The sequence below is a fragment of the Rhinatrema bivittatum genome, chromosome 4 (assembly GCF_901001135.1).
Source record: "Rhinatrema bivittatum chromosome 4, aRhiBiv1.1, whole genome shotgun sequence".
NCBI classification, from domain to species: Eukaryota; Metazoa; Chordata; class Amphibia; order Gymnophiona; family Rhinatrematidae; genus Rhinatrema; species Rhinatrema bivittatum.
Genome location: NC_042618.1, coordinates 467,984,882 through 468,000,734, shown reverse-complemented (window position 1 = coordinate 468,000,734; position 15,853 = coordinate 467,984,882). Strand labels below are relative to the sequence as shown.

The 15,853-nt window shown below is 45.8% G+C and overlaps 1 protein-coding gene across 2 annotated transcripts in view; it reads right to left on the bottom strand.

Moving 5' to 3' along the window:
* Window positions 1–15,853, bottom strand: part of PTPRB (protein tyrosine phosphatase receptor type B) — a 122,385-nt gene that overhangs the window by 61,208 nt on the left and 45,324 nt on the right. For both annotated transcript variants that reach the window (XM_029597183.1, XM_029597184.1), the window contains one exon: window positions 15,516–15,789. In XM_029597183.1, the coding sequence (XP_029453043.1) occupies window positions 15,516–15,789 (274 nt within the window). The remainder of the gene's footprint in view (window positions 1–15,515; window positions 15,790–15,853) is intronic.

The window sequence follows — 15,853 nt, the reverse complement described above, 5'->3', positions numbered from 1 at the left end:
ATGGGACACGGCAATAGCCAAAGCCAGAAGAATGCTGAGCTGTATAGAGAGAGGAATAACCAGTAAGAAAAAGGAGGTGGTGATGCCCTTGTACCGGTCCTTGGTGAGTACTTGGTGAAGACCTGGAGTACTGCGTTCAGTTCTGGAGACCGTATCTCAAAATGTATAGAGAAAGGATGGAGGCGGTCCAGAGAAGGGTGACCAATATGGTGTGGGGTCAATATCAGAAGACGTATGAGTAGAGACTGAAGGATCTGATTATGTACACCTGGAAGAGAGGATGGTGCAGGGGAGATCTGATACAGACCTTCAGATACCTGAAAGGATTTAATGATGCACGAACTTCGAACCTTTTCCAAAAGAAATGAAAGAGTAGAACTAGGAGCCACTAAATGAAACTCCAGGGGAGATGACTCAGAACCAACATCAGGAAATGTTTCTTCGTGGAGAATTTGGTGGATGTCTGGAATGCCCTTCCAGAGGAGGTGGTGAAGACGAAAATAGTCAAAGAATTCAAAGGCACCTGGGTGGATCCCTAAAGGCTCGAGGATGGAAATGAAGAAAAGGTTTCATGGGGGTAACCTGCTGGTGTGACGGTTACTACCCTTAACCAATAAGACGATGCTTTTGAAACAAATGCAACATTGCTCTCCTCTTTGACAGCGAAGGGGGGGGGGGGGGTGTAAGAGGAATTGGATTCAGTCTGGAGTCTTTTACAGTCTGGGGTACTGATATGTGGTCCTAAGGGAAAAAGCACAGAACCTCTTCTAAGGCCAAGTCCATAAGCAAAACCTGTCAGCACTGCCTGAATTTTCAAGAAGGCTCATCCCCCAGTAAGAAAGTTGCTAATAGTACATTTTTTCTGGGTTATCATAAGGCTTGGGAATAACTGCACAGAGTGGCAGTTACTACCCTTAACTGAAAAACGAGGGTAACCTGCACGGAGCGGCAGGTATATTCCTTAACAGAAACGTGGGGGTAACCTGCACGAAGCGGCAGTTATTTCCCTTAACAGAAACGTGGGGGTAACCTGCACGGAGCGGCAGTTACTACCCTTAACAGAAACGTGGGGGTAACCTGCACGGAGCGGCAGTTACTACCCTTAACAGAAACATGGGGGTAACCTGCAGGGAGTGGCAGTTATTACCCTTAACAGAAACATGGGGGTAACCTGCATGGAGTGGCAGTTATTACCCTTAACTGAAACACGAGGGTAACCTGCACAGAGCAGCAGTTACTACCTTTAATAGTAACACGGAGGTTAACTGCAGGGAGCGGCATTTACAATCCTTAAAAGAAACCTGGGGTAACCTGCACAACGCAGCAGTTATTACCATAAGCTTGCTGGGCAGACTGGATGGAGCATTTGGTCCTTTTCTGCCATCATTCCTATGTTACTATGTTATGTAAATCTTTTTATGGGACTAACTTGATACATTTCCGATTAACTGGAGTGCTTCACTCCCTTCAGTGGGTCATGGCAAAACAAGCAGGTTAATGTCAGATATGTATTAAGTTAGCATGGTAAGAGCTATGTATTCAAATGGTCTTACAAGATGATCTCCACTACTGCAGTCCAGCAACGTAATCCATGCAGGACGTCCTACGTTGATCTTCTGATGATGCATTTAAGACCAGTTTCAAAGTAGTTTGAATGCATCCCATGATGGGTGAAGATGCTTCATGTTACAGTTTTAAGCCTGTTTGCTTCCAGTTTCCAAACGTCCTGGATAATAAAGCTTCATGAGGATAATACTTGTATTTCATAAAGCACCAGACAGTCATATGCATCTCTTTTCCCCTAATTTTCGATGTCTCTAACCAAGGATATCTTGTAAATCTTTATTTTCATTTTCAGAAAAGAAGTTAGAGAGAGGGGAATAAAGGGAGAGAGAGAAAGAGATATTTTGAATACTAAATTGCACTGATCTTCATGATATTGTTAACAGGTGCTAAAGGTGCCATGAACGCACGAAAAGTGAATTACCCACATTATCGGCGCTTTTAGCCTGTCTTATTTAGCTATTGCAAACAGCACAAAATTGATGCAAACTGGTTAATGAGCTGAATTAAGCAAATCAGCTCATCCCTATGAATGCATAGTAAAATCACACCTGTTAAATCGTGTCCATGTTAATACAGCCCCATTTCGGGGGTGTGGTTGTTTTTTTTGCATTAATGTTAGTATTAATGCACTAACTTTAACATGAGAAATTTACCTCCAGGCTGATTTGCATGTCATCAGCATGGGTTGTTAATGTGAGATAATTCGCACTCCAGTAAGTTTTGGAAGTAGAGTGCCAGGGTATGCGGTGTTGAAGCTTCAACTATTGACTAAAACATATGTAAACCGTCTCAGAAGGTAATGGCGCTCGTCTAACAGCCGGGCTTGGATTAGCCAATTCCTCCTTGATAGGTCTTTATAAAGATATTTTATTACCGGTTCAGTTACAGGTCCTTGCTAGGTTCACATTCTGAGGGCAGCGGCAGAGAACACCGATAACATTACGTCAGTGTCGAGACAATGTTTATGCCCACATTACAGGCCCCTGGCATTTTTCGGTAATTCCCCTTCGAAAGCCAGCATGTCCAGTTGCGTCGTAAATAAATGACCCAACTGAATAGCTCTGCAGACTGTTGGCGAGCTCTGAGTTTATAAACCCCCGCCACCATCTTAAGGTGCGGATTTTTCAGTTAAGCCATTCAAAGGGCAGCATGTTTTGGTTATTTTTCCTTAGCGAAGGAGCCTTGGGTATCTAGGACTGAGGCCCGGGTTACCTTGCCCACCCTTCCCTCTGGTGTTGGTTTCCTCTTTCCTTAAGAAGCTTCCGAGTACCCTAAGGCCCAGGGACTCAATTGCTTTACCGTCCAGAGGACTGGCGTCTCTCACAGGGAGGGGAACCCACAGGCCATCCGTGTCTTTGAGGGGGAACTGCGTTATCATTCATTGCCAGGGAAGGGTCAGTGGCACCCGCCCGATGCACCCAGGACCATCTCACTGAGAGAACCAGAGCGGAGAGGAGCACGGGGAAGTGGGGAGAATACGGAGGGGCCGAACTAGAGGTATAAGAAATGGGGCTTTGCACCAGCATTTGGGCAAACATCCTATCCACCAGCTGTTGGGAGGAAGTGTAAAAACTACCCCAGTGCCTGGCGGTGAATCGATGAAACATCAGAATACATTGATGGGAAGCGTAAAGTAAAAGACTTACTGAGAATGAGGTATACAATGGATTGTATTGAACAAGAACCTGTAGATGACATTTTTCATCAATTTCCATCCTTAATCAGTTAATTCACTAAGGTGGAAACCAACAGTTGCCTCCAGTCTGATTATTAGTGCTGTATACAAGAGACCTTAATGCTTTATTTAGACTTAAACAACGCTCAGGGCCTAGAAGATAATCTTCCCTGGGAGGACAGGGAATCCCGGGCATCAGATTGGATTAAGATCAGGAGAGGTCTGGTCTTTGTGCTCCTGCAATGGGACAGTAGCCCGGGGGTTACACAAACTTGCTTGTAACATCCTCTGCCTCGGCATTGTAGCAGGCACAAAGAGGGAATGAATTAACAGAGGTTTGAAACTTGTTAGCAGCAGCGCTCTTAGTGCGAATTCCACCCCTTTGTGTGTCTGTTACCATGCATTCAGTATACGTGCATGCACTTTTCGGCCTTGCAGAGCAGCACTGGTTCCTACAGCCAAAGCCTACCTCTTCTAATGTTCGTTCTGAAGAAGATCCGTCTGCCTGTCTCTCTCACTATCTGTCTCTCTAGCTGTCTTTTTATCCAATGAAAGGTGCATTTTCACATAGTATATAATGTATACAAAATGTTGTGGGCCTTCAGAAAAGGACATTGTTAAGGTAACCCCCTTCCTCTATCCTAAAGTTTTATAGAATTAAAACGATTTGTTTAACTCAATTCAGAGAAGGGCGGAGGCGATTTAGAAAAGACAGGACTCTGTTTATTTTAAATAGGGCAGCAATAGTCAGCAGAGGGAGACAAAGACCAACAAATATTTTAATTTTTTTTTTTCAAGTCAGCAGAAGTTGCTTTCAATCAAACCTGCAGCACCGTTTTTCATTTTCGCGATGATCCGCCTATGGACTGGGCATCTGGAGCACAGAAGGAAGTTTGTGTCCCCCCTGGGGGTCCGAGTGTTACTGGCATAGGACTGTGGTGGCAGAAGCTGAGGGTTTAGGATGCTACCGTCCAGCACAAAACATGTAGGGACCCGGAGGTGAATCATTCTGAGGTGAGTTTTCAAAGGACTCTAGCTGGCTAGCTAAGAGTTTATCCAGCTGGATGCCCCAGGATGAAAACTGTCACATTTATATTCTTTTACAACGTGCCCGCTTTTTAGCTGAATGTTAACGAGGCTTACTGGGGCCATGTTTAGATCAGGGGAATAAACTACACACGTAGACTTTTCAAATCTCCCTGCATAAATTGACTGCCAGTCCTCAGCCCACAGAAAGAGCAGGTGAAAACTACCCTAATAGTTTCTCGCTGACAATTAATTATGAGGTGCACGGATACAAAAAATGAACCTAGAAGGGCTGCTGAAAAGTGGCCCCTATGCACTAGAACCTGCATTAAGAAAGCTTTAGTGTGCATGTGTTAAAAATGTTAACGTGCACACCAAACATGCTAAAATGTCCCCTAATGGCCGATGCACAAAATATTCTTGCACTCCCACTATAATGTTGCTTCTATTGTAAGTAAAAATAGCATACCCCCCCCCCAAAAGGTGTAGCAGGCACAACAGCTGCACCTCGAAATCCCCCGTTAACTGGCTCAAAGTGAAATGGCGGATAGCACTGGGGATTTCATCCTCCCCTCCCCCAGTATACTGATCACAATCTCCCACACCCTTCTTCCTGACACAAGAATTAAGGGACATGCATGTCCTGACTGAAAGTGCAAGGGGTCTTCATACCCAGATACCACCCCCATCCCCCTGGCACCAAGTTCATGGGGTCTCTATGCCATTCTTACTGACGCCAAGTTCAAAGGATCTCCATGTCCCGATATCCCCTCCCACCCCTCATCCTCTGCGGCCCAGTCAACGCCTACCTCAATCAAAATCAAGAGGTCACTGTGCTAAGATCCCCCTGGCCCCTATCCATCCACCTGTCAGGTGTCCTCCCTGCCTACCCCTTCCAGTAATGTCAAAGGTAGTATGGGGCAGAAGAGGACACAACTCCTTCCTGCCCCCAACTTCCAAACTGGTACTGGCTGAAATCTCACGCTACTTTCCCCCTTGCATATGGTATTAGGAAGAGGGATGGGGAAAGTTATCGGGGCACAATGGATCCTTTAAGTTGGTGTTCGAGGATAAGGGTATTGGGGGCATGAGGAGTTGGAGGTGGGAGGGACATCAGGACATGGAGGCCCCTTGAGCTTGGTGTGATGGGAGTGACTGGAGCATAGAGGTCCTTTGAACTTGGTGTCGGAAGTATGGGGGAGATTTCAGGGCATGGAAGCCTCTTGGATTTGGTATCAGGAGGGATCATGGCTTGGAAGTTCTCTTGAACATGATGGAAGGGAATTGGAAGTGGCAGGTGGTGGGGGGGGGGGGGAAGGATGATTAGGGCAAGAAGATGACTCACGCTTGGTGTCAGAAGGGGTGTCAGGACATGGAGGGCCCCTTCATTATTGTGTTGAGAGAGTGGGGGTAAGCGATAAACCTTTAAGAAGGGGCAGTTGGGAAAACTTGGGCGGCAGGAGGTCCCTCTTTGAGCAGTTGTTAAATTTCACTCTTTAGTCTACTACATAGCGTGGGGAATGGAGGGGCACACAGCACAATTTTTAGCATGCAACTGCTAAGGCCTAATTTTCATCTCACGTAACTAATGCACATGTGCATATGGGTGCCCACCAGTGCCTTCAGGGATTGGTTTCATGTGCACTTGGGCCATAGCTTGCGTACTTGGAGGATAACTTGAAAGCATGCCAGCACACGCACATAAATATATGTGCATATATATGGGTGTGCGCAAAACTGCTCCGGTAATTTATAACCTGCGCATATATGATGTGCCAGGTTATAAAATAAGCGTAAATGTAGCCGGGAACGTGTGCGCGCACGTAGAAAAAACACACAAATACATTTTTGCATTTATCCAGATAAATCCCGAGTTTTCCAGCTAAGTGGCAGATTTAACCAACAAGTTCTGATTTGTCCAGCTAAGTATTATTTATTTGTTGAATGCTACTTATATCCCACCTATTGTGCTAGGCGGGTTACAGCATCATAAAAATCAAACAAACAATCATAAAATAAAACTGATAACTAAAAATAAAAACATATATAACTACAATGATCCTTGTAGCATGCCAGCCAATTACAACGCACTTACTCCAGGTGAATGCGTGCTTAAATCAATAAGCCTTTAAGGGTTTTCTAAAAGAACATATAGCATCAAATGCGTGCACATTCTCTGGCAAGGAGTTGCAGAGCTTAGGGCCCATCACAGAAAGCCTTCTCGATCACGATCTGTTCAATCTTATTTCCTTTGCTGGTGGAATTACCAATAGCTTTTCATCACTGGAACGGAAAGAACAAGCAGTGATGCGATACTTCGGGAAGATTTGCCAGATAGGACGGTGCGTCCAGTTTCAACGCACGGGAAAACGGGAATCTTGAAATCAATACGGCTAAGTCACATAAGCCGGATAAGTAGAGCTTTTTAAACTTATGCGGCTACGTAACGGGTTTTTTTTCTGCTGCTTGGCCAGATAAATCAGAACTCGGGATAATTGCCGCCGTGCAGCTGGATAACTCGGAATTTATCTGCAGACGTGCAGAAACGGTGCTGCACAGCTGGATAATGTGCTCATCTGGTATCCCCCACGTATTTCCAACGTCTGATTTTAAAGTGACATGCGAGTAGATGCGACGTATAAATGTAGACGCGCGTAACCCCCGTAAGTCGGCTTTTACATGCGCAAGACGGTGAGATTACCACTTTTACCAGTTAGTCTACCAGTTTGCCCAGTCCATCTGCGCATCATCGAGACCCTCAGGTCCCCCCACCCCAGTCGTTTTTTTCACCTATAAAAGACGTTTCCGATCGCCTACTCCAGATACTGGACAGGTGTAACTCTACGCCAGTAAGCTGCCCCACTCACGTGCGTAAATAGCTTATAAAACGACCACCTGCTCGTGTACATGTTGGCCCCGCTCCCTTTTTTTTTTGCATGTGTAAATTTCCCTTGCCGTCCCTGATTTAAGGGTGTTACGTTGAGGTTTACGAACTTGCTACTTTGCACACGTAACTGCTCATCTTCACGTGCGCAACCTTTACGGTTCAAGGGCACGGCCCGTTCTCTGGAAATATCAGTTTTATGCCCTTTACAAACAAACAGTCTTTTTATCTTTCTCTGTCTCTCCGGCTTGGAACTTTAATCTGCTCTGCAGTCCACTTTATCTGCTCTGCAGCCCACTTTGCTTCCCCTGTTCTCGCCCGTGGTTAAAACACGCGTTGCCTGCATAAACCCTGCCGTCTGAAGATCTGCCTTCCTCGGTGCGGAGCCTGCCGGCGCGCGCGGCGCGTGCTTTTCACAGAAAAGGTTACCCGGCCCTGTGCGCTTTCACTTTCAGAACTGCTGCAAAGGTCATTGTGGGGAATAAGACCGCCCGTGGTCTCTGTCCCAGCGTGGACGCTTTGAAGATGGTCTCCCTAAATATCGAGTTCGGTAACTTTCGGGCCAGCCCAGTGGCTGAGTGGCGGCGCCGTGCACGGCCATGCAGAGGACCTGCGGGCGCTTTCCTCTCTGGCTCGGCTGGCGCTGGAGATGCCGTGGGGGAGTGGGGGTCTACGGCTAGAAAGGACGGACGGGCTTTAGCCTCTACGAGCAGAGTGAAAAGACTAATCCAAGTCACAAAGATAAAACGCTCATATTAACGTTATATCCCAGCACCCTCCCCTTACCTCTCACTGTCCAGCGTCAGAACCGGCCAAGATGCCTGAGGTCTAACCAGCGTAAACGAGAGACGGTCAGCAAACAGTGAAATCTTGGACTGGCAGTGCCCCCAGCATCACCGAGATTCCCCCTGCATTCGCATTGTTCCTAACCCTTTCTGCGATGGAGACAAAGTGCACCCCTGTCTGGTACCCCGTCCCACCTGGGAATTATTCAGATAACTCCCATTTATCTAAATCCAAGCCCTGGGCTCAGCATGTAACTTGCAAAGCCAACAAAGGAAATGATTGCCTATCCACATCTTATCCAAAACGTGCCAATGAACCCTTGGGGGGGGGGCAAAATAGGGGAACTGGATTCTGACGATAGCCAGCTCTGGGTCCCGACTTTTATAGTCTGGGGTACTCATACACTGACACTAGGGAAAAGGTACAGGACTGCTTCTACGGCCAAAAGCAAAGCACAATCAAGCAGCAGTGTCTTAATTAACAAGGAGACTGGTTCACCCTGTAAAAATGTTGCTGGCACTAATTTTATTATGGGTTTCACAGTTGCCTGGCTTTCATTGTAAATATTACTACCCTTAACAGAAACATGGGGGTAACCTGCACGGAGTGGCAGTTACTACCCTTAACAGAAACATGGGGGTAACCTGCACGGAGCGGCAGTTATTACCCTTAAAAGAAACATGGGGGTAACCTGCACGGAGCGGCAGTTACTACCCTTAACAGAAACATGGGGGTAACCTGTATGGAGTGGCAGTTACTACCCTTAACAGAAACATGGGGGTAACCTGCACGAAGTGGCAGTTACTGCCCTTACAGAAACATGGGGGTAACCTGCATGGAATCGCAGTTACTCCCCTTAACAGAAATGTGGGGGTAACCTGCACGGAGCGGCAGTTACTGCCCTTAACAGAAACATGGGGTAACCAGCACAGAGCGGCAGTTACTTTCCTTAACAGAAACATGAGGGTAACCTGTACAGAGTGGCAGTTACTACCCTTAACAGAAACATGGGAGTAACCTGCATGGAGCGGCAGTTACTACCCTTAACAGAAACATGGGGGTAACCTGCACAGAGCGGCAGTTACTACTCTTAACAGAAACATGGGAGTAACCTGCACGGAGCGGCAGTTACTACTCTTAACAGAAACATGGGGGTAACCTGCACGGAGCGGCAGTTACTATCCTTAACAGAAACATGGGAGTAACCTGCATGGAGCGGCAGTTACTACCGTTAACAGAGGTAATGAGGGAGGAGGAATAGCCTAGTGGTTAGAGCAGTGGGCTACAAACTAGGAGATCAGGGTTCAAGTCCAGCTGTTACTCCTTGGGCAAGTTGCTTTACTCTCCATTGCCTCAGGTACATACTCTGGGGATAGGAAAATACCTCCAGTAAATGCAAACCAATGTGATATGTTGGTAAATAAAATAAATGGAGCAGCAGTTACTACCATAAGAAACATGCTGGGGAGACTGGATGGCCAATGGATCTTTTTCTATGGCAGCAAACAATTTGTTTTTGTGTATAGGAGTGGGGGGTGGGGAGGAGGAGTTTTATGGAAAAAGCTCATGACCTGTTGCTCTGTATTAATCTCAGAGTGTGATTGCTTATGGTTATGATTTTAATAAACTATAAATTGCAAAAAATAAAATAAAATGCCCAGACTGTTATTTTCAGTTCTTAGAGCGTGGAGTAGGTCAGATATGGACTGTGCATTTCTTAGATCTTTGCATTTTGCTCAGTACAGAAAGAAATGCATTTCTTTTATTTTCCCACTGGAGTTATACTGCATGCAGAGTTTGGCATTTCACTTTTTATCTGCACGCCCCTTATTTTTTTTATTAAGTAAGGGTCGGTCTGTGTTCTGCACGTGTGGTCGAGGTGAGGGATTCTGCTGGCGTGTAGTGTCTGTGCGGGGATCCATAGCAGTCCGACTTGTTCTGTTTTTCCCATAGGAGGGGTATTGGAGTTGTAGGGTCTGCAGTAATATTTGCAGTCCTGCCCTTTACCAGGTACAGTTGCTGTTGTTTGAGATCTGGGAGTTAGTGCTGTTATGGTAGGGCAGGGTTGCTACGTATTTATTTATTTATTTATTTAAGTTTTTTTATATACCAACATTCAAGACAGTAGTCCCATCATGCTGGTTCACAAGAAACAGGGGTGCAATAAACTTTACAATTTGAACAATGGTGCAGAAAAGCAGTTACATGTAACAGGGAATCAATAACTAGGAGTAAGAAGGAAAATGAAGATCAGATAATTATATATATATATATATAATAACATTATAAGAGGTGGCTATTAATGCTATTACTAGCGAAGAATGTTGATTGGAGGAGGTTAAGTAATGTTGGAGTTAGGAAAGGTTCTGGGTATGGTTCTAGGTATGTTTTTTGCAGGGTTTTCTGTTACTTCTCAAAGTTTCTGACAGTGGAAGGTGTTTGTTTGGCTGTTATTGAGTTAACACCAGAATTTGAATACATATATATTTCTTTGCATGGGGAGTTGTAAAGGTCCATCGTTGGGGCTTTCAGTGGCTGTAGAATGCGTTTCAGAACTGGTGGTACAAGGTTTATATTGAGATTCTATCCCTTTCTGTACAGATTCCAAGCTTCACACTGCCATATCCACACAGAAAAACTGGTTGAATGATGCAATGACAACTTTAATGGCAGTTTTACTGGATGGTTGAAGCATACAGAAAAGAATTAAAACTGGTGGGAGAACAGCTCTAGTGATGTTACAGAGAATATGGCTGGAAGTGGGTTTGCTAGTTGCATGCTTTTGCCTCGTAAGGGAGTTATCTGTTTTTCTTGAATGTGTTTTGTACTCCTCAGTAACAGGTATAATTATTCATATTATGTAAAGCATGGATGTAATTCTTTATTTCAGGTTTTCAGTGTATAGTTTATGTGCTCCTGGTACACAAATTAGTCGTGTAGCACAATATACTGCGTGGTATTGTGCAACATTTGGCATTACACAATATCTTTGGGTCATATTAACATACGTCCCCTTCAGCTAGTTCAGAATACGGCCGCCCGCATTCTTGTGAACGCAAAATGCCATGGACCACATTACACTTGTTCTTTGCTCTCTACACCGACTCCCTGTGTCCTCCCGAATATACAGTACAAAATCCTCATGATCATTCACAACTTCATATATAATAAATCAGTTATTTGGTTAAGTTCTAGTTTACGTATATATCAACCTACAACATGTCACCTTCGTTCTTTGAACAAAAGCCTTCTCAGTTGCAGGACCTTTGCCCTGGATCTCCGTACCGGACTCCCTAAGGCTACTATCAAACCCCAAGGAGCTGAAGAAAAAGCTGAAAACTTATTTATGTGCCGTGCCTTTCAAACAATCGATGTCTGATTGATCTCCTCCACTCATCCTGAAGCAGTCTGCAGCTATTTGTATTTCTTTTGCTGTATTTGATATGTTTTTAAGAGTTGTTTTTTTTATGCATTTTATTTTATTTTATGAATGTGCTGGGAGCGTTACATTGTTTTTATTATTATATGTATGTGCTTTTGGAAACCGCTTCACCCTACCTTCCATTGTAGAACGCGGTATATAAAAAAATGTTAAATAAATATTAACTTGCATAATATTGCAATCATTTTGTCACAAATTACCTTGATGAGGTTTTACTGCACCCCTGCAACCCCTTTAGAAAGGATATCCTCATTATTAAGATGTCCTAAACTTACAGCTTGGTAAATAAATTGCTGATTTGTTTTTTTTAATGTCGTACACCGCCTTGTGCAATCTTATACAGACCAGGGAGGTGGTGTATACGTATATTAAATAACAATAATAACAGAATATTAGTAGTTCAACAATCTGTGAGAGCTCTCTCTTCATGGCTATTTCACAGTCCTGACTAACCTGTGGATAGGTCTAAGTAGAAAAATTAAGGTAACATAGTGAGCCGCTGTGCAGATAAATGTATCCAGCTAACGTAGGCCCCTATATTCAGCAGCTTGGCCACACGGCTGAATATATCCGGCTAGCTTAAAGTAAGCCGGCTAAGTATATCCAGATAACATTAGGACAGCCCTATAGATAACTCAGCCGGCTAAAGCAGCTCCACCCTCCACTTAGCCGGCTAAATTATTTAACCGGATGGCTAGTTATCTGGCTGAGTGGTGGTCATTCAGCAGGGCTGGATATTAGCTGTTGCTACTGCTACTTAGGAAGATAAATCCTAATTTAGCCGGCTAAGTAGTGCCGAATATCTCCCCCCAAAATATCAAAGCTGAGAGCGCGTGGCCTATTACCCAAAAACATGGAGACGGCTCAGCTGGGAACAGTAGAGCCTCAGGCATAAGTGGAATTTGGGATAACAGTCTCTGTGCTGAAGCTTCTGCTGTGTGGGTTTCCTGCTTGTCCTCTTCATCATGGGTGGCCAACTGCGCCACTCAAGAGCCACAAACGGGCCTGGTTTTCAGGATATCCACAGTGAATTATGTGCATGCGATAGATTTGCATAAAATAAAGGCAGTGCATGCAAGTCTATCTCATGCACATAATTCATTGTGGATATCCCGAAAACCAGGCCCGTTTGTGGCTCTTGAGTGCCGGAATTGGCCACCCCTGCTCTACATACAGTGAGGTGGTTAGAAAGAATATTGGATACATTTCTAATGCCTTCAAAACTATATTAGAGAGTTATAATATCTTTTTATCATTGGCAGTCAAGCACCCCTGCCACCAACTCAAAAAAACCTGTAGAGCGACCACGTTCTAAACTGTATGTTGAGAGACATTTGGGGACAGGTGTGGGACATCAATTGATCGTGTGCACTAACTGGGAGTCAGATCTCGGGGCGGTCATACAAAACAGTGCGATAAGGCGTTGGCCACAGCCAGAGGGATGCTGGTTAGCTGGCAGAAGAAGGAAAGTGATTATGCCGCTGTACAGGTCATTAGTCAGACCTCTCCAGGAACATTGGTTTTAAACGAGCAAGTGCATTTTGAAAATAGCCCTGAGGCATCTGGATGCACAAATGCTCACAGAACACGATTTTGCAATTACTTTTCCGTGCATCTTATAGAGGCATTCCGGGAGTGGATTTGAGACAGGATTGGGATTGGGATTGACGGGCATTGTTTTGGTTTTTTGAAAACATGTATGGAAATCCACATGCGCTTTAGCCTGTACGAGCAGACTGAAAATTGCTCTCATTGTGTTCCAGCCGTCTGGAAACAGAAGTCGGTAAGTGGGCGGAATATAAATTATTGAAATAAATACATTCTGGAGGCCAGTCCCCCAATTACAATCAGATAGGGTGGAAGTGATCCAAAGGAAAGCTCCCTAAATGATGCAAAAGGGTCCTACGACTTGAGATCTAAGAACCTACGGGCCGGATTTTCAAAAGCATTTACACGCATAAAAGTGGGTTTTATCCGTATGCTATTGACTTGTCCATAGGACTTACTCGTGTGAGTGCACTTTTCAGCGCGTAAATGGCTTTTGAAAATTTCTGCAATAGTGCGTTACGTTTACAATCCCAACTTCCTTTGAAGATTCACCTGTAAATCTGTAAGCCTCAGCAGATGGGGAGAGATAAGATAGAGGCATTCAGAGAAGTGAAAGGAGAAGGAAACCTTTTTCAGAGGAAAGGACGCTCTGGAACAAGGGGGTCACGGAAGGGAGAAGAGTTGACAGTTCTTCCTCGACAGGATGGGCTGGCGGGAAGGTGGTGCACAAGGAATTCAGGAAAGTCTGGGGTACGTGCAGAAGGATCCTGGCCAGGAAGAAGCAAGGGGAAAGCAGGCGGCCAGCGTGGATCTACGGCGCTGCAGCAGGACAGACTACGAGGTGCTGGTCTGCTGTCACATTCCGCGTTTCTGTGGCGCATATGCCACGTACATGAAAACGGGAGCAAACTGTTTGCCCTAATACAGAAATCAGTTATCTTCTAGTCCAGTGGTTCTCAGTGTGCGCCTAGGGGCACAAAAAGTAAGTTACAGAAGACAGTAACGTGGCAAGAAGGACTATTCCTGCTTCTCAGAGGGTGCCCATCCCCTTGACGCACTGGGGGTGCTGAGAGTAACAAATTGCCTTCGTGTTCATTAATTTGGAGCAGTACCACAAGGAATGACGGTTGACCCTAATATATAACTACTAGCATCACTCCAAAGAGTATGCTGATTGCCCAGTGGTTAGAATAAGGCAGCTAAAGAGCCAAGCAGACCCGGGTTCAAATCCTGCTTCTGTACTGACATCTGCTGTGACTTGGGGCAAATGTCTCTGCCATCCATTGCCTCAGGCACACAATAAAATTGTAAGCTCTCTGTGGCAAGGACTTATCATATATGGAAATAATTTGCTGTAATGCACTTGGGTTTAGTATAAACAGACACAAAAATGTTGAAATAATAAATACAATGTCCCAAGACATGGGACAGTTCTATCTTTGAAGCACCAACAATACCCATTGTGCAAGCTCTTTGATGCACATGCATTGTGTTCAGGAGGGGGTTTTTTTCACAGGGTGATGTTCTGAAATGAATTGAGGGTCTTGGAGCACGGAGGTGCCTGTAGCCAGCAGCAATGCTCTGGGACAATATTCTGCAGAGCGCTCCCCATCCCTGGACGCATTGCTAAACACCTCACATAGATGAGACATTTCAGGAGCTCGGAGAGTACAGTGGAAGCCAATTATCAAACAGCCCAAAAGTAAGAAAGCTGAAGGGGCTCCATCTTAAGTCCTGACAGCTTTGCATGTGCCCATTGCTTTACTGCATGCTAAATCGTTTTTCTACACACATTGTTTCACCAGAAGGAAATCGACTTTAGTGGAAAGGTAAATCTGATCCTCCTTTTTTTTTTAATCTGCAGGAATGAATGTATAATCATGCAATAAGATTTGAAGCATGTGGGATATCAGGTTATTAGGATTATATAAAAGAGGCAAAGAGTACACAGCAGAAGGCGACCTTCAGTAACTTGCTAGCTTGTGCCAGAAGTAGGCAGCCTGTCTTGCTTGTACAGTGACTTTTTAGTAGCCTAAACAGTTACAGCAGGTTCATTTAGTCTGTGGTATTGTTTTGTGTGCTTTCACTGTAAGCCACTGAGAACAGTGGATGCTTGCGGCTTATAAATTAATAAAATACAGAGTGACATGCATGGTTAGGGAACCCAACATTTGCTTCTGGGGCAGACCCAGCCATTGCTGGACACTTTCCCCTCAATATAAAATCACACAGAGCGGATACCAGCAACGGGGCAAAAAGAGACTGGGCCAAGAAAGGCAATGGTCCAGGTCGTCCCCTTCAGCCCTGCAACCTGCTGTACAGGAAGGGCAGCGTTACAGAAGGGAGGACGCAGCCCTGGAAACTGCAGGTACCACTGCCCGCGCAAAAAAAAACCCCCCCAGAGAATGCCCCCTACTGCTGACAAGTTACCTCTGCGGATCCCGGTCCGCTCCTTATCTGCAAGGCACATGTGGAAACCCCCATCGACTTTTCACCTGCATTTGACAGTGCAGACCCCACTGTGCCTCCCCCTCGGGAGGTCGCTGCTGGACTGGACTGGACTGGGTCCCCCCCCCCCCGGCTCTTACCTGTCTGCAGCGAGAGGTTCCTCCTCTCTCCGTCGGGCAGGGAGCGCAGGCTGAGCTCGTACAGAGTCCCCGCTTGCAGACCGTCCACCCTGCACTCGTAGGACTGGTTGGCCCCGCGGACGGGGCGGCAGGAGGCCGGATCCCAGGAGCCGTCCGAGCCGCAGGTCAGGCTGAAGTTGCAGGGGCCGCCCGGGCTGCTCCATCGGAGGGCGATGGAGTGGCTGGAAGCGCTGCCCTCGGCCAGGCTGATGGGGCATCCCAGGGGCTCGGCGAGCTGGGGAGAGGGGGGACAGGACAGAAGGGGGGTTAGCGCGGCTCGAGGGACGGGCTTCGCGCCC